At 28.3% G+C, this 20523-nt stretch overlaps 1 protein-coding gene across 7 annotated transcripts; it reads left to right on the top strand.

Annotated features, from left to right (window-relative positions):
• The first annotated feature begins 9676 nt into the window (after positions 1 to 9676).
• On the top strand, positions 9677 to 18320 carry LOC119600915 (hybrid signal transduction histidine kinase G). 7 transcript variants are annotated; one of them, XM_037951503.1, is made up of 3 exons: positions 9677 to 9974; positions 12447 to 12832; positions 17906 to 18320. In XM_037951503.1, exons 2-3 carry the CDS (start codon positions 12542 to 12544, stop codon positions 18110 to 18112), a joined length of 498 nt encoding a protein of 165 aa, XP_037807431.1. In that variant the 5' UTR covers positions 9677 to 9974; positions 12447 to 12541; the 3' UTR covers positions 18113 to 18320. The 7 variants fall into 7 exon arrangements, with proteins under 7 accessions (XP_037807431.1, XP_037807430.1, XP_037807429.1 ...); XM_037951502.1 differs by having other exon boundaries at positions 12417 to 12832; XM_037951501.1 differs by having other exon boundaries at positions 12405 to 12832.
• The last annotated feature ends 2203 nt before the right edge of the window (positions 18321 to 20523 follow it).

Genomic DNA, 20523 nt, shown 5'->3' with positions numbered 1-20523 from the left:
TGAACTAGAACTGAACTAGAACTGAACTAGAACTGAACTAGAACTGAACTAGAACTGAACTAGAACTGAAATAGAACTGAACTAGAACTGAACTAGAACTGAACTAGAACTGAACTAGAACTGAACTAGAACTGAACTAGAACTGAAGAACTAGAACTGAACTAGAACTGAACTAGAACTGAACTAGAACTGAACTAGAACTGAACTAGAACTGAACTAGAACTGAACTAGAACTGAACTAGAACTGAACTAGAACTGAACTAAAACTGAACTAGAACTGAACTAGAACTGAACTAGAACTGAACTAGAACTGAACTAGAGCTGAACTAGAACTGAAATAGAACTGAACTAGAACTGAACTAGAACTGAACTAGAACTGAACTAGAACTGAACTAGAACTGAACTAGAACTGAACTAGAACTGAACTAGAACTGAACTAGAACTGAACTAGAACTGAACTAGACTGAACTAGAACTGAACAGAACTGAACTAGAACTGAACTAGAACTGAACTAGAACTGAACTAGAACTGAACTAGAACTGAACTAGAACTGAACTAGAACTGAACTAGAACTGAACTAGAACTGAACTAGAACTGAACTAGAACTGAACTAGAACTGAACTAGAACTGAACTAGAACTGAACTAGAACTGAACTAGAACTGAACTAGAACGAACTAGAACTAAACTAGAACTGAACTAGAACTGAACTAGAACTGAACTAGAACTGAACTTGAACTGAACTAGAACTGAACTAGAACTGAACTAGAACTGAACTAGAAAAGTTAATTAGTTCCTTTATTGTAATACACACCTTTCCCTGAAAATAAAATAATTCTCTTCTATTGATGTTAAAATGACAATTCCTAAAAAATACTGAAACTGCTTTCAATAAAATTATCTGTTTTTAATTATTTAATTTTAATTAGACCTAATTAAAAATTCCGTTAAAATGCATAAATATATTGATTACACACACAAACTTTTCATTAATACAATATTAACAAATTGTATTTTATTTATAAATTAAAATAATTAATTATACATATTTATTTATTTAGTTCCCTTGCAGTAGTAACTATTTTAAATTAATTATATTTTATTTATTTATTTTTTTTTTGTAAAACAATTGCTTAATTAAATATACATTTTAATATGTATTCAGTTAAAATGTTCGGCATTTTTTACAGAGTACTTTAGCTTTAAGATAAACCCGCCACCACCGCAGTTATTTAAATTGTTTATTTTATAAAGGAAAACCAATCGATATTATTACTTTTTCTTTAAATGTTTTTATTATTCGCAAATCAGTGTTAATTAAACTCAATATACTGCGTATGTGTTTCCATTTACAATTGTGTATTATTAAGAGTATAACACACAAATTAACGACTTCTTTGATGTTGACTTTACCTTAATAATGATTAAGGCCAAATTAAATACACTAATACCTGGATTTTCCTACAAACACTTTGGGTTAAATAAACTTGTCTGAGCACTAAAGAAACCAGTAATTATATTAATTTAGTTGCATAACGTGGTTGGATGGTGAATTTTGTAAGTAACAATTAAATATGTAACAAGTTATTAAGTATAATGAATAAATTTACACTTGAGCCATAGAATATTAACTTGAAATAAAAAAAATGTTCTATAAAAAGAAAATTTTCTAAAAAATGCAAAATTATCGAAAAAAAAATTTTAAAAAATTTTGTATGAAATGCACATTTTTCGAAAATTTAGTATAAAAAGGAAAAGTTATCGAAAATTTTTATAAAAAAGGAAAATTTATCGAAATTTATCATAAAAAAAATTATCCAAAATTTTCTATAAAAAAAGAAGAATTTATCGAAAATGTTCTATAAAAAGAAGAATTTATCGAAAATGTTCTATAAAAAGAAGAATTTATCGAAAATTTTCTATAAAAAGAATTTATCGAAAATTTTCTATAAAAAGAATTTATCGAAAATTTTCTATAAAAAGAATTTATCGAAAATTTTCTATAAAAAGAATTTATCGAAAATTTTCTATAAAAAGAATTTATCTAAAATGTTCTATAAAAAGAATTTATCGAAAATTTTCTATAAAAAGAATTTGTCGAAAATTTTCTATATAAAGAATTTATCGAAAATTTTCTATAAAAAGAATTTATCGAAATTTTCTATAAAAATTAAAGAAAAATTTATCAAAAATGTTCTATTAAAAGAAAAATTTATCGAAAATTTTCTATAAAAAGAAAATTTATTTATTTTCCATAAAAAGAAAATTTATCGAAAATTTTCCATAAAAAGAAAATTTTTCGAAAATTTTCCAAAAAAAAGAAAATTTTTCGAAAATTTTCCATAAAAAGAAAATTTATCGAAAATTTTCTATAAAAAAAATTCTAGAAAATTTTCTATAAAAAGAAAATTTATCGAATAATTTATCGAAAATTTTCTGTAAAAAGAAGAATTTATAGAAAATGTTCTATTAAAAGAAAAATTTATCGAAAATGTTCTATTAAAAAAAAAATTATCGAAAATTTTCTATAAAAAGAAAATTTATCGAAATTTTTCTACAAAAAGAAACTTTATCGAAAATTTTCTACAAAAAGAAACTTTATCGAAGATTTTCTATAAAAGTAAAATTTATTGAAAATTTTCTATAAAAGGAAAATTTATCGAAAATTTTCTATAAAAAGAAAATGTATCGAAGATTTTCTATAGAAAGAAAATTCACTGAAAATTTTCTATTAAAAAAAATGTATCGAAATTTTTCTATAAAAGGAAATTTTTCGAAATTTTTCCATAAGAAGGATATTCATGGAAATTTTCCTATAAAAGAAAAATTTATGTAATTCAAAGAAAATTTATCGAAAATTTTCTATAAGGAGTAGAATTTATCGAAAATTTTCTATAAAAAGTAGAATTTATCGAAAATTTTCTATAAAAAGTAGAATTTATCGAAAAATTTCTATAAAAAGTAGAATTTATCGAAAAATTTCTATAAAAAGAAAAATTTATAGAAAATGTTCTATAAAAAGATGAATTTATAGAAAATGTTCTATAAAAAGATGAATTTATCGAAAATTTTCTATAAAAGAAAATTTATCGAAAATTTTCTATAAAAGAAAATTTATCGAAAATTTTCTATAAAAGAAAATTTATCGAAAATTTTCTATAAAAGAAAATTTATCGAAAATTTTCTATGAAAGAAAATTTATCGAAAATTTTCTATAAAAGAAAATTTATCGAAAATTTCCTATAAAAGAAAATTTATTGAAAATTTCCTATAAAAAGAAAATTTCCCATAAAAAGAAAATTTATTGAAAATTTCCTATAAAATGAAAATTTATTGAAAATTTTCTAAAAAAAGAAAATTTATTGAAAATTTTCTAAAAAAAAGAAAATTGATCGAAAATTTTCTATAGAAAGAAAATTTATCGAATTTTTTTTATAAAAATTAAATTCATTGAAAATTTCCTATATAAAGAAAATTCATGAAAAATTTCCTATAAAAAGAAAATTGATTGAAAATATTCTAAAAAAAGAAAATTTATGGAAAATTTTCTATAAAAAGAAAATTGATGGAAAAATGTCTATAAAAATTAACACTTTTCTATAGAAAAAAAAATTATTGAAAATTTTCTATTAAAAGAAATTTATTGAAAATTTTCTATAAAAGGAAATTTTATCAACAATTTTCTATAGAAAAAAATTTATTAACAATTTTCTATAGAAAAAAATTTATTGAAAATTTTCTACAGAAAAAAAATTATTGAAAATTTTCTACAGAAAAAAATTTTTTGAAAATTTTCTATATAAAGAAAATTTATTAAAAATTTTCAACAAAAAAAATTATTGAAAATTTTCTATTAAAAGAAATTTATTGAAAATTTTTTATAAAAAGAAAATTTATTAACAATTTTCTATAGAAAGAAATTTATTAACAATTTTCTATAGAAAAAAATTTATTGAAAATTTTCTATATAAAGAAAATTTATGAAAAATTTTCTATATAAAGAAAATTTATTAAAAAGTTTCTATATAAAGAAAATTTATTAAAAATTTTCAACAAAAAAAATTATTGAAAATTTCCTATAAAAAGAAAATTTATTGAAAATTTCCTATAAAAAGAAAATTTATTGAAAATCTTCTATAGAAAGAAAATTAATTGAAAATTTTCTATAGAAAGAAAATTTTTTGACAAAAAAAATTTTTATACCTAAATAGAAAATGTATTGAACATTTTCACACTCAATTATTTCACATTCTGAATCGCAGGTGTAATGTATGTTTATCGTATTTTAATACGAAACTGATATTTATTTACAAAAATAAATATTTTCTTTTTTTAATACTTAACAATTGATGGATATATTATTTTTTTGTAATTTCATTAATATAAATTAAAAGGGTCAATCATATTAATGGCTCAGAGAATAATATTGGCTGGTATTACCAACAATGCGCCAGTGTGAGTAGAATTTTCATCGAAAGTGTTTATTTATACAAATTACAAATGAATTAACATTGAAATGAAGTTTAATCAAATGTAAATGATTGCCTAGGATTTTCATAAGTTTTGTAACTTTTGTTTAAAAAATATGAAGGTCAATCTGTTTGTTTAGTTTAGGAGATCGTCACGCAGATTTTCTTCCCTAAAACCGGTGTTTAACCCAGAATCTAATATTGAAGCACTTATCTGTGAATAACATTTTCAACAATGGAAGTGAATGTTATGCATTTCTTAAATTTTTCTTATGAAATTTCTGTTAAAAATTTTGGAAGTACTAGGCTTAAACGTGTATGTAAATATAAGTAAATAAATAAAATAATATGTACTATGTATGCATTTTTTATTTATCAAATAAATTAAATCGATATAATACCATAAATAAATTAGCATGATTGTATAATTTTAAATAAGATGAAATTTTGTTAGAGAGACGCTATGTCTAACAAAAATTTATAGAAAATTTTCTTTCTATAGAAAATTTTCGCAAAATTTTCTTTCTATAGAAAATTTCCGCAAAATTTTCTTTCTATAGAAAATTTCCGCAAAATTTTCTTTCTATAGAAAATTTCCGCAAAATTTTCTTTCTATAGAAAATTTTCGCAAAATTTTCTTTCTATAGAAAATTTTTGCAAAATTTTCTTTCTATAGAAAATTTTTGCAAAATTTTCTTTCTATAGAAAATGTTCGCAAAATTTTCTTTCTATAGAAAATGTTCGCAAAATTTTCTTTCTATAGAAAATGTTCGCAAAATTTTCTTTCTATAGAAAATGTTCGCAAAATTTTCTTTCTATAGAAAATGTTCGCAAAATTTTCTTTCTATAGAAAATGTTCGCAAAATTTTCTTTCTATAAAAAATTTTCGCAAAACTTTCTTCTATAAAAAATTTTCGCAAAACTTTCTTCTATAAAATATTTTCGCAAAACTTTCTTTCTATAGAAAATTTTCGCAAAATGTTCTTTTATAAAAAATGTTCATAAAATATTATTTTAACGAAAATTTTGTTTTTATAAAATTTTTTTTTAAATTAAATTCAATTTCATTTTGTATAAAAAATTTCTCCAAAATTATCTTTTTTTAGAAAAATATTGAGAATTTGTTTTTCGTTAAATTTTCTATAAACCACCCTCATATATTAAAACATTTTTCTTTCTGCTAGATTGTATTTTTTAACCAAAGACCGCCCGTCAATGAACTTAACTCATTTTACACATACTACTACATTCTACATGCAAATTAAATGCATTTTCTTTTTTTATAAATTTTTTACCATATAATTTTTGCTTATTACACATCCACAAACCATTCATCCATTCAACCATCCGTTTATTCATTTATTTGATGTAATAAAGAACATAAAATTTAAACAATGATGAGAGCCCTCAATTTTACAAAAAAGAAACAATGAGTGTGGAAAAAAAAAAGAATCTACTTAAAGTTTAAGAGAATAACTGTAATAATAAGAGTATAGTACTTAAATGTGTATGAAAAGTATTTTTATAAATATTTACATATAAACACAATTATTTACATACGTACATATGTAATCTACACATATGTATGTACATATGTTTAAGTACATCATATATGGCACAATATTTACATTACATTCATTGACACGTGTAAAACAATGTTTTGTTGTAGTGCAATTGTTAAGCAGCCGCGTTTTTTTATTTAAACAAATAAACATTCTTGTTTGAATAAAACTTTCAGATACAAATGTTTTATTTTACACTTTTCTACTTTTGTATTTTTTATTTTTCGTCTCCCAAACAATGCAATAGATACTTCTACTAAAGTGTGAAGAGATATAAAATAAATAAGTAACAGTGGTAATCAGTAAGAAGTTAAGTGCAGGTACCCTACAATATTTTATAGCTCATTTAATTAATTTAAGTATTAAGTTCATGTAAGGTCTGTTTTTATGTCAGGTGTTAATTATAGATTACAATTTGGCGCAACAAATAATTAGACGGATAGAAATAATACATAACTGTAATGAATTTTGTTTTTGAATTTTTGAACAGAACTAGAACAGAACTAGAACAGAACTAAACAGAACTAGAACAGAACTAGAACAGAACTAGAACAGAACTAGAACAGAACAGAACTAGAACAGGACTAGAACAGAACTAGAAAAGAACTAGAACAGAACTAGAACAGAAATAGAACAGAACTAGAACAGAACTAGAACAGAACTAGAACAGAACTAGAACAGAACTAGAACAGAACTAGAACAGAACTAGAACAGAACTAGAACAGAACTAGAACAGAACTAGAACAGAACTAGAACAGAACTAGAACAGATCTAGAACAGAACTAGAACAGAACTAGAACAGAACTAGAACAGAACTAGAACAGAACTAGAACAGAACTAGAACAGAACTAGAACAGAACTAGAACAGAACTAGAACAGAACTACAACAGAACTAGAACAGAACTAGAACAGAACTAGAACAGAACTAGAACAGAACTAGAACAGAACTAGAACAGAACTAGAACAGAACTAGAACTGAACTAGAACAGAACTAGAACAGAACTAGAACTAGAACAGAACTAGAACAGAACTAGAACAGAACTAGAACAGAACTAGAACAGAACTAGAACAGAACTAGAACGGAACTAGAACAGAACTAGAACAGAACTAGAACAGAACTAGAACAGAACTAGAACAGAACTAGAACAGAACTAGAACAGAACTAGAACAGAACTAGAACAGAACTAGAACAGAACTAGAACAGAACTAGAACAGAACTAGAACAGAACTAGAACAGAATTAGAACAGACTAGAACAGAACTAGAAAAGAACTAGAACAGAATAGAACAGAACTAGAAGAGAACTAGAACAGAACTAGAACAGAACTAAACAGAACTAGAACAGAACTAGAACAGAACTAGAACAGAACTAGAACAGAACTAGAACAGAACTAGAACAGAACTAGAACAGAACTACAACAGAACTACAACAGAACTAGAACAGAACTAGAACAGAACTAGAACAGAACTAGAACAGAACTAGAACAGAACTAGAACAGAACTAGAACAGAACTAGAACAGAACTAGAACAGAACTAGAACAGAACTAGAACAGAACTAGACAGAACTAGAACAGAACTAGAACAGAACTAGAACAGAACTAGAACAGAACTAGAACAGAACTAGAACAGAACTAGAACAGAACTAGAACAGAACTAGAACAGAACTAGAACAGAACTAGAACAGAACTAGAACAGAACTAGAACAGAACTAGAACAGAACTAGAACAGAACTAGAACAGAACTAGAACAGAACTAGAACAGAACTAGAACAGAACTAGAACAGAACTAGAACAGAACTAGAACAGAACTAGAACAGAACTAGAACAGAACTAGAACAGAACTAGAACAGAACTAGAACAGAACTAGAACAGAACTAGAACAGAACTAGAACAGAACTAGAACAGAACTAGAACAGAACTAGAACAGAACTAGAACAGAACTAGAACAGAACTAGAACAGAACTAGAACAGAACTAGAACAACAGAAACTAGAAACAGAACTAGAACAGAACTAGAACAGAACTAGAACAGAACTAGACAGAACTAGAACAGAACTAGAACAGAACTAGAACAGAACTAGAACAGAACTAGAACAGAACTAGAACAGAACTAGAACAGAAACTAGAACAGAACTAGAACAGAACTAGAACAGAACTAGAACAGAACTAGAACAGAAACTAGAACCGAACTAGAACAGAACTAGAACAGAACTAGAACAGAACTAGAACAGAACTAGAACAGAACTAGAACAGAACTAGAACAGAACTAGAACAGAACTAGAACAGAACTAGAACAGAACTAGAACAGAACTAGAACAGAACTAGAACAGAACTAGAACAGAACTAGAACAGAACTAGAACAGAACTAGAACAGAACTAGAACAGAACTAGAACAGAACTAGAACAGAACTAGAACAGAACTAGAACAGAACTAGAACAGAACTAGAACAGAACTAGAACAGAACTAGAACAGAACTAGAACAGAACTAGAACAGAACTAGAACAGAACTAGACAGAACTAGAAACTAGAAACACAGAACTAGAACAGAACTAGAACAGAACTAGAACAGAACTAGAACAGAACTAGAACAGAACTAGAACGAACTAGAACAGAACTAGAAACAGAACTAGAACAGAACTAGAACAGAACTAGAACAGAACTAGAACAGAACTAGAACAGAAACTAGAACAGAACTAGAACAGAACTAGAACAGAACTAGAACAGAACTAGAACAGAACTAGAACAGAACTAGAACAGAACTAGAAGAGAACTAGAAAAGAACAGAACCAGAACTGAACTAGAACAGAACTAGAAGAGAACTAGAACTAAACTAGAACTAAACTAGAACTAAACTAGAACTAAACTAGAACTAAACTAGAACTGAACTAGAACTGAACTAGAACTAGAACTGTACTAGAACTAGAACTGAACTAGAACTGAAATAGAACTGAAATAGAACTGAAAAAGAACTGAAATAGAACTGAACTAGAACTGCACTAGAACTGAACTAGATCTGAAATAGTACTGAACTAGAACTGAACTAGAACTGAACTAGATCTGAAATAGTACTGAACTAGAACTGAACTAGAACTGATCTAGAACTAAACTAGAGCTGAACTAGAACTTAACTAGAACTGAACTAGAACTAGTACTGGAACTGAACTAAAAGCGAAGAGACTATTTATCGATGCAAATACATATTGAATAAATTCTTATAAAGATTTCAATAATAAATTTATTTTTATTAAAAACCATATATGAGCACCTAGAGGTTATCACAAAAACTCATTCATAAATTCCTGTGTGAAAATTTAGATGGGTACTTTTATATAAAAAATCTTTAATCATATTAAAAAAACATTCTAAATATCATACTTAAATTCTTAATAAACCACAGAATTATTTTTTTATTTTATTTTATTTTATTTTTTTTTTTTTTTTTTTTGTCAAGGGAAACCCTAAATATCTACATACATACAAAAGCAATGATAATGAGAGATTTAAACAACAACAAAACTGCAAAAAATCTATACGAATACGAGTAGATAGAACATTTTTTACAAGCGAAAACACAAAACTGACTGAATACTTGAAATTGAAATAATTTGCACTGAGATTCTTAATTTTAGTTTTAAAAGCTAATTTTACGCGAACGGTTTCATTGCTGTGATTTAAATTCGATTTCATTTGTTTGTTTTTTAATTTTTTCCATACGTTTGTTTTTCTACTTTTTGAAAAATACTTTTTTTATATTGGTGGTTGTTGTCTTTATGGTTTTTTGTTTGTTTATTTATCAACAAAATTTTTGGAGGCATTTAATTCTGTGACAAATAAACGAAATAGTTGCAAATTCCGTGCTAAATAAAACCAAATAGACAAAAGCAAAAAATCGTCAAATTTGTGCAAAAATGTGTTTATTTTAAAATATGTAATTACTACTAGCAGTGTATGTATGTGTGTGTTCTAAATTAGCAAACATTTGTTTGTTTGTATCTATCAAAAATGCAAATAAAACCACTTTTGTTACATAGTTTCATTCTTACATACATACATTCATACATCGATATATACATACATATGTATGTTACTTTTGTATGGCAAAATGTTTAACATTTTCATTATGTCACAGTTGTTTCATTAATTCTTAACTCTGGCTTTTTAATTTTGCAAATGAAAAATGCAGCTAAACACAATTTCATACAAAAAATGCTATACATGTCCCATAATAAAAACAGTGAAAATATCAAATTGCCAAAATGATTTTTAATCAAAGCAATTACATATTTTAGTAGGTTTTTCTGAAAAAAATATATAATTATGTATGTATGTGACTACACAATGTTATGTGCAATTAAATTCAAAATCATGGGAAAATTAATATGTATTGACATAGACGTACTAGAATAATTATATAGATATGCATGTACAAATGTATACATATGTACATATGTATGTAAATCTAGAGATAAGGGCATTCTACCGACGTGACTAATTTACCCCACAGCACAATAATAGAGATTAGATAGCAATCCAATTTGAGCAGTTTCTGAAACAACTTAAAAATGCAACTTGCTCTAGCATTTCTCTCAATATTTCAGTTCTAGTTCAGTTCTAGGTTCAGTTCTAGTTCCAGGTTCTAGTGTGCAGTTTCTAGTTCAGTTCAAGTTCAGTGTCTAGTTTCAGTTTCTAGTTCAGTTCTAGTCCAGTTCTAGTTCAGTTTCTAGTTTCAGTTTCTAGTTTCAGTTCTAGTTCAGTTCTAGTTCAGTTTCTATGTCAGTTCTAGTTCAGTTCGAGTTCAGGTCGAGTTCATTGTTTTTCTAGTTCAGTTTCTAGTTTCAGTTCTAGTTCAGGTCTAGTTCAGTTTCTAGTTCAGTTCTAAGTTCAGTTCTAGTTCAGTTCTAGTTCAGTTCTAGTTCAGAGTTCTAGTTGCAGTTCTAGTTCAGGTTCTAGTTCAGTTCTAGTTCAGTTTAGTTCAGTTCTAGTTCAGTTCTAGTCAGGTTCTAGTGTCATTCTAGTTCAGTTCTAGTTCAGTTCTAGTTCAGTTCTAGTTCAGTTCTAGTTCAGTTTCTAGTTCAGTTCTAGTTCAGTTCTAGTTCAGTTCTAGTTCAGTTCTAGTTCAGTTCTAGTTCAGTTCTAGTTCAGTTCTAGTTCAGTTCTAGTTCAATTCTATTTCATTCTAGTTCAGTTTAGTTCATTTTAGTTCAGTTCTAGTTCAGTTCTAGTTCAGTTCTAGTTCAGTTCTAGTTCAGTTCTAGTTTCAGTTCTATTTCAGTTCTATTCAGTTCTAGTTCATTCTAGTTCAGTTCTAGTTCAGTTCTAGTTCAGTTCTAGTTCAGTTCTAGTTCAGTTCTAGTTCAGTTCTAGTTCAGTTCTAGTTCAGTTCTAGTTCAGTTCTAGTTCAGTTCTAGTTCAGTTCTAGTTCAGTTCTAGTTCAGTTCTAGTTCAGTTCTAGTTCAGTTTCTAGTTCAGTTCTAGTTCAATTCTATTTCAGTTCTAGTTCAGTTTTAGTTCAGTTTTAGTTCAGTTCTAGTTCAGTTCTAGTTCAGTTCTAGTTCAGTTCTAGTTCAGTTCTAGTTCAGTTCTAGTTCAGTTCTAGTTCAGTTTCTATTTCAGTTCTAGTTCAGTTCTAGTTCAGTTCTAGTTCTGTTCTAGTTCTGTTCTAGTTCAGTTCTAGTTCAGTTCTAGTTCAGTTCTAGTTCAGTTCTAGTTCAGTTCTAGTTCAGTTCTAGTTCAGTTCTAGTTCAGTTCTAGTTCAGTTCTAGTTCAGTTCTAGTTCAGTTCTAGTTCAGTTCTTCTTCAGTTCTAGTTCAGTTCTAGTTCAGTTCTAGTTCAGTTCTAGTTCAGTTCTAGTTCAGTTCTAGTTCAGTTCTAGTTCAGTTCTAGTTCAGTTCTAGTTCAGTTCTAGTTCAGTTCTAGTTCAGTTCTAGTTCAGTTCTAGTTCAGTTCTAGTTCAGTTCTAGTTCAGTTCTAGTTCAGTTCTAGTTCAGTTCTAGTTCAGTTCTAGTTCAGTTCTAGTTCAGCTTTGTTCTGATAAAAAACTCTTTTTTTAATTAATTTTATTCACTAAAATCTTGACTTTCCTATTTTATCGTAAAAAGCCGAATTTTCGTAAAAAATTGAATTTTTTATTAAAATGTTTACTAAAAATTGTTCAGCATTATAAATCTAATTTTTTACTAAAAGTCTGGATTTTCAATTGGTTTTTCATAGTTTTCAATTAATTTGCAAAATTTACAATTAGCTTACCACCTTAAAGATACAAAAACCTAAATTATTCCGAATTAATTAAAACGAGAACATACCCACATTTAATTAAAACAGTTTTCATTACAAATAAAAACATACATTGTTATTGTTTACCTTTAAAAAAAAAAAGTGAAATTAACAGTAAAAACCAAAAGAAAAATTTAACAAGCAGATGACAGTTGAAAAAAGAAAAATACGAAATTTCAATACAGCAACTGCAACAAAAAAGAAACCAAAAAATAAAAAAAAATTGAACAATAACTAAAAATGACACCAGATATTATAACGAAAGCAACAATGACAGCTTTAACAGCGACAGCAACAACATCAACTATAACGAAAGCAATATATACAGTATCATCGTCAACAACAACAACATCAGCAACAAAATCATTACTATCAACGACATCATCATCGCCAATGAGAACAACAACAATATCAGCAACATCACCATCGACAACATCAATTGTGCAACGACATCGATTAACAATCGAAAAATTGCGACATCGAGTGCATCAAATATTGAAATGTGTAATTAATTTGCATATTGATATATTGGTAAATAAAAACACATAAATATGTACCTACATACATAACTATGTATGTATGTAGGGTAAACTTTAATACATGCATAAGTTTATGAACAATACCCAATCGGCTTTTACCTTTTGTTTTACAGTTTTTCCAACTTATTTTATTAACTGTTTTTATAAACACCATCATAAATGAGAGGGTGGTCATACATATTTTTTTTTTGTCATTCCGTTTGTAACACATCGAAATATTTGTCGCAGACCCACAAAAGTACACATTAATTTCTAAGACGATCTAGCAATGCCCGTCTGTCTGTTGAAATCACGATATTCCATATACATACGGTTTGCAAACATTACTTTTTGGAGGATATTATTCATCATTTAAAATTTTGTAAAGCCTGATCCATAACTGACCATTAAACTCCTAAATCCATATATAGAACGTACTTCCAAAATTACAACACATGTTTTGATGGTGGTTATATTCTATTCGGCATAATAATTTAAAATTTTAACTATTGATGAAATACTTCACTATATAACAGTTTATAGTCTTGACTATAAAACTATATAGAATTGTCTATTTTCTGGACTACACAATAGTCTATATTATTGACTATAGAATAGTCTATAGTCTGGACTATAGAATAGTCTATAGTATTGACAATAGAATAGTCTATAACATTGACAATAGAATAATCAATAGTCTGGACTGTAGAATAGTCTACTATATAGTCTGGACTATATAATAGTCTATAGTCTGGATTATAGAATAGTAAATAGTCTGGACTATAGAATAGTCTATAGTCTGTACTATAGAATAGTCTATAGTCTGTATGATAGAATAGTCTATAGTCTGGACAATAGAATAGCCTATGGTCTATATTCTGGACTATAGAATACTCTATAGTCTGGACTATAGAATACTCTATAGCCTGGACTATAGAATACTCTATAGTCTGGACTATAGGATACTCTATAGTCTGGACTATAGAATACTCTATAGTCTGGACTATAGAATACTCTATAGTCTAGACTATAGAATACTCTGCAGTCCGGACTATAGAATACTCTATAGTCTGGACTATAGAATACACTATAGTCTGCCCTATAGAATACTCTATAGTTTGGACTATAGAATACTCTATAGTCTGGACTATAGAATACTCTATAGTCTGGACTATAGAATACTCTATAGTCTGGACTATAGAATACTCTATAGTCTGGACTATAGAATACTCTATAGTCTGGACTATAGAATACTCTATAGTCTGACTATAGAATACTCTATAGTCTAGACTATAGAATACTCTATAGTCCGGACTATAGAATACTCTATAGTCTGGACTATAGAATACACTATAGTCTGGACTATAGAATACTCTATAGTCTGGACTATAGAATACTCTATAGTCTGGACTATAGAATACTCTATAGTCCGGACTATAGAATAAACTATAGTCTGCCCTATAGAATACTCTATAGTCTGGACTATAGAATACTCTATAGTCTGGACTATAGAATACTCTATAGTCTGGACTATAGGATACTCTATAGTCTGGACTATAGAATACTCTATAGTCTGGACTATAGAATACTCTATAGTCTGGACTATAGAATACTCTATAGTCTGGACTATAGAATACTCTATAGTCTGGACTATAGAATACTCTATAGTCGGGACTATAGAATACTCTATAGTCTGGACTATAGAATACTCTATAGACTGGACTATAGAATACTCTATAGTCTGGACTATAGAATACTCTATAGTCTGGACTATAGAATACTCTATAGTCTGGACTATAGAATACTCTATAGTCTGGACTATAGAATACTCTATAGTTTGGACTATAGAATACTCTATAGTCTGGACTATAGAATACTCTATAGTCTGGACTATAGAATACTCTATAGTCTGGACTATAGAATACTCTATAGTCTGGACTATAGAATACACTATAGTCTAGACTATAGAATACTCTATAGTCTGGACTATAGAATACTCTATAGTCTGGACTATAGAATACTCTATAGTCTGGACTATAGAATACTCCATAGTCTGGACAATAGAATAGTCTATAGCCTTGACAATAGCATAGTCTATACTCTGGACTATAGAATATTCTATAGCCTTGATAATAGAATAGCCTATAGTCTGGACTATAGAAATGTCTATAGTCTGGACTATAGAATAGTCTATAGTCTGGACTATAGAATAGTTTATAGTCTGGACTATAGAATAGTCTATAGTCTAGACTATAGAATAGTCTATAGTTTGGACTATAGAATAGTCTTTAGTCTGGACAATAGAATGCTCTATAGTCTGGACTATAGAATAGTCTATAGTCTGGACTATAGAATAGTCTATAGTCTGGACTATAGAATAGTCTATAGTCTGGATTATAGAATAGTATATAGTCTGGACTATAGAATAGTCTATAGTCGGTACTATAGAATAGTCTATAGTCTGGACTATAGAATACTCTATAGTCTGGACAATAGAATAGTCTATAGCCTAGACAATAGAATAGTCTATAGTCTTGACTATAGAATAGTCTATAGTCTTGACTACAGAATAGTCTATATTACTATAGAATAGTCTAGAGTCCTGATTTTAGAACTGTCTACAGTCTTGATTATAGAATAGTATATAGTCTTGACTATAGATCATTCTAAAATCTTGACAATAAAAGATTTTATAGTCTTGACTATAGAACAGTCTATAATCTTGACTAAAGATCAGTGTATAGTCTTGACTATCGAACAGTTTATAGTCATGACTATAGAATAGTCTTGACCATAATTCTATACTAAAGATCAGGCTTGACTAAAGATCAGTCCATAGTTTTGGGTAAAGATCAGTCTATAGTCTTAACTATAGTACAGTCGATAGTCTTGATTATAGTGCAGTCGAAAGACTTGACTATAGACTAAGTATAGAACAGTCTGCAAGAGGCCGGTCTAACTTTCGTATTTATTTAAAATCGATTAGTCACTCTTAAAATAGTAATTAACATAATTCTGATAAATACATATAATCATAAATTACATGCTTTTTTCAACCTTAACCCCCTTCTGTTAACATCTGCTTACTATTAATTGATTTTTGTAACACATTTCCCTTCAACTATCTCTAGGTGTCTATGGGGTAAACTTATTCATTTTCTATAATTTCTACTATTTCTTTTAGTTTTTTGAAATGCCTACTTTAACAATAACGATAAATTCTACTAACTAGAACGTTATGTCAATGTCATATGTTGATATGTGGTGTTTAAAAAAATGAAATGACTGAGAAAAGTCAACAACATGAGCACAAACTAAGCAGATTTGAAATATGAAACCATATACAGTAAAGAGCAAAAAAGACGTAGTTTAACAAGCTTTGTTTAAATGAATTTTATACCTTCAGAATTAGTTTTAAAGAAGCTTTGAGAAACTAGATTACACTACTAGCTTAGTTATTGAAATTTATATGGTAAAATTCCACAGAACAGGTTCTAGAAGTGCTTACTGAGTATTTAAATGTATTAAAATTTTAATATGATTAAACTTGTTTTAGACCAAAACTGGATTTTAATTTTTCCCGGAATTTTTTTTAGAAAAATTGTTTTAATTTTCTCTCCCACTGTATGTGGCAAACACCGGCCGGTGAATACCTGTATCTTTATGCATCTTTAGATTTGTTTTGATTCATTTATTACTCATGGCTACAGATGAATGGAGATGTTTAAAAAAACGATGCCGTCGTTTACAATGAATACATAAAAATAGTTTTTCCGACAAAAAATATCACATTGATGACAGCGGAAAGATTATAGAAATTAAAAGTAAATTGATATTTGACTAAATGTGAACTGGTATTGGTATTTATGAAGAATTTTGTAACAGGAAATGAACTAAGACTGTCAATTATAATATTGTCAAAGTTACATACGTAGGCGATTTCAAAAAGTATATAAAAAATGTGTTACTGTACCCGGGACGTCCCCTTAGTATACCGCCCACAGCTTGGTGTTATTGTGATGCCGGGGTCTATAATATCAATTAATATTTTGGAATAAAATTCCGGTGCTGGAGCCTACTCAACAGGGTTTCGTAGATTGATGGCTGAGGGAACTATATGTTGAAGAATACGGTCCTATATTCCATCCACATGTCTTTTTTAATGTTTCGGATAAATTTTATCATGAAAGCAAAGGGGCGGTATTGAGTCCCCTCTAGCTCACCCAGTGGTTGAAAAAGTCCATCGTGAGTTGAGATCTAGTCCACAGGTACATACAGAATGCCCCAGAACTTGTCCCCTATGTGAATACGTCCCAACTTGTCACTGTCAGCTGTACTACACTCACAATATCACAAGAATAGGATCGCACTCTATCCACATATCTTTATGAATGTAAAGGAAACGTGAGTTGAGATCTAGTCGACAGTTACAAACAGAAAGACTCAAAAACTTGAACCGAATGTCAGAACTTGTCGCTGTAAGCTCTATTTGATTCAACAGTTCCATTTTGATAGTGAGAGTTGAGTCCTCGTCAGTTACGTTCAACCGATCGGCATTAAAGGGCAGAGAATGAATCTAACTGGGATAACAGGACCAATACATACTGTTCCACATATGTATATTCCATACTATCACCAATTTATATCGGAATTCTTTAAATTTTCAACGGTCTGGACCACTTTGATTAGTGGTTTTATTGAGAATGTATGTAGGCCCATGGAGTCCATAAATGTTGCTGCTTTTTCTAAGAATTTATAAATAATTACCCAGCTAAAACTTTCATTGCCAAGTAAGAGATTAAAATGGTATAATTTAAAAAAAAATTAAAACAAAATATCTAAGCTAAAATCTAAGTACTTACATATATAGTTATTTGTAAGTCATTACTAGACTCCTTCTATGTAATGCAGATGGTATTTAGTAGTCATTGAAAAGTAAGTTGTTAGGTATGTACAAGTCATTGCCATACTAGGTATTTTTTTTACAAACTAAAATTCAATAAAAAAATATCGGAACTATGAACAAACCAGAAAAATATATTATAGAAATTTCGTAGAACGCTAATAGAATTTTTTTCTCTTGCAGGTCCTTGAATCGAATGTCAATCAACTATTAGATGAAGTAAAAGAATTCAATGCCGATTTAATGGAAGTCAAAAGATTAGATGATCTTATAGAGACATTAAGAGACTACAGTGGACCAACTATATATCATGAATGGCCATTTCCCTTAGTATGTCAAGCAACTATAGATGAAGCTGATTTAGCACAAACTCTCAATACAACATCGTGATGTTTAGCCGACAGATTTATCTACTTATTTAAACGGACGCAGTTATAACTCTAAAATCATCCCCCCCCCTTTCGCCTGCTCCTGCATTTAATTATACAATGGACTGTTATTTATATAATATTTTTTTATTAAAATATTAATTTACTTGTAATTTTTAACAATATGTAAATTTAGTTTATTTGTTCCCTTTTTTTTCTAAATAAACAATAAAGAACAAAATGTTGTAATTATTTTTATTTATTTACTTTCTTTTCTAAACTAACAGTTTAAAGTTAGCAAATTTATATTATGTTTTTTGTTTTAAAAATTTAGTTTTACTATGAATGAGTTTGTAGTTTTTTTTTTTCATTAATTTTCATTTTTACATTTAGAAATGTAAGTATTTACATTTGAAATATTCGTTGCCGTACTCTCTCATACACAAAAACCAGATGTTTGTGGTTAAAAACTTCTAAACGTTAACATGATATAGATTAGGTTGAGTTCAAAAAGCAGTTTAAACAAAAATATGTACTTATATATGTATATAGAAATATGTGAATTTATATAAACACTCAACTAAAACTCAACATTATTTTATTTAATTTATCATTGGAAAACTAACAAAGTTTTTTTAGTGTGTGCCTTTGAATTAAATATTTGTGGGAAAACAAAATTCAACTGATTTATTGTGATGATATTGTGTGGACAATAAAATATGGACGCAAATTCAAAATATACACATAAGCAAGATCATTAGTCGAGATCACTTTTCTCAAAAATAATTAATTACAAATCGAAATCAAGATAGTAACCCCATATTATTTACCAAGGAGATACCAAATGATTAAGAAAGTAGAAACATTTACTGAAGTTATTTTTAAGTAATTATTAAACTACTTCTGTGTAATGTAGACGGTAAGTAGTACTCTTCGAAAAGTATGTTATTAGGTAAGAGACAATTATTGGAAGTCATTAACAAGTTTCTGCTGTCAAAGTTTTATCATTCAAAATATTTATGAAAAAGGATATATAAAAGTAGACCAAAATCTTGAAGTTTTTAATTATTTCTGTCCATAATTTTTTGTTTACATTGTGCCACTAGCTGCCTGCTACTAACTTATTTAAATATAGTTTTGTTGCAATAGTAAATCAAATAAATTCAAATCAAAACAAAAATAAATTAAATCAAACTTAAATAAGTATAAACATTTTAAGTGGTTAATTTTTGAGCCAAACAAGTAGCAAGTTCTTTAAATAATATGTAATTTTAAATTTATAATTAAAAATGATAACAAATAATATTGAAATTTACGAAAATCTCTTAATACATAGAACTAGTTTAATACCCAGTAAAAACTTCCATTACCATGTAAGAAGTTAAAATGTAAAATTTTACTTACACAATACCATTTTAAGTCATTATTTTAACACGGTGATGTCATTGGAGGCAAGTAATTACCACAAACTATTACAAGTAATTAGAAAAAGGAGTCATTGTAAATCACATGAATAAACGTATGCAGCATCTGTATCTTCACTGGCAAGATGACTAATGAGTTAGAAAGTATTTATATAACACATTATTAGTAAGACCTTATTAGACTACTTCTATGTAATCCAGACCATATATTGTAGTCATTGAAAAGTATGTTGTTAGGTAAGTAATTACAATTGAAAGCCATTACCCAGTTTTTGCTGGGTATTTAAAACTACTGCTGGTAAAGCTTTAATGATACTAAGTGGAAATTGTTAAAGCAACAACTAACAACTAGCCTCCATGGCAATATTAGGGGATACTGATCAATTGCAATGAGTCCCCTTTCATCTGAAACTATTGATAACAAGCATTTTACACCCTACTTTTTCAAAGGTCTTATTAGCAAAATATAACTTGTGATCGATGTATAAACATGTGATCACGACAATGTACACTTCTCTGTTGCCGACATGATCATAAAGTGTGATCACTTACATTTTTTTAGAAATGTTTTAAGGTTTCTTAAATAAATCAAAAGTAGCACTGAACTATTCTACAGACTACTCAGTAGACCAAGCCATAATATGGACCACAGTCTAATCAATAGATTACTCCATGAAATAATCAATAGAACTTTGCAGTCAACAGAACTGTCACACCCACCATTGATTCCGCCCATTTTTTGTTCAATTACTAAATATGTAGTCAAAAAGGTTGAAAAAATCTCTGTTATGTTCTCGATGTCCAACATCTGGAACTGCAGGCAGATAAGGACTAGTTCACCTGTTATTCCAATATATTTTTTTTAGCTCAAGTCCACCGTACCAGAGATCTATGTATAAGAATAGGACGAACATCTTACGACAAAATTAGTAGGCCACTGTAGCTGCTTGATGTTCAGTTTCCATGATAGTTTAGAGTTGAAGTTTGGAATTTTGGTCCCGGATATGAA

Source organism: Lucilia sericata, unplaced genomic scaffold (assembly GCF_015586225.1).
Source record: "Lucilia sericata isolate MDLA Ls3-8-SP2 unplaced genomic scaffold, ASM1558622v1 Contig000127F_arrow, whole genome shotgun sequence".
In the NCBI taxonomy this organism is placed as follows: Eukaryota; Metazoa; Arthropoda; class Insecta; order Diptera; family Calliphoridae; genus Lucilia; species Lucilia sericata.
The sequence above is the reverse complement of the archived record's forward strand: the minus strand, read 5'-3'. Positions and strand labels throughout refer to the sequence as shown.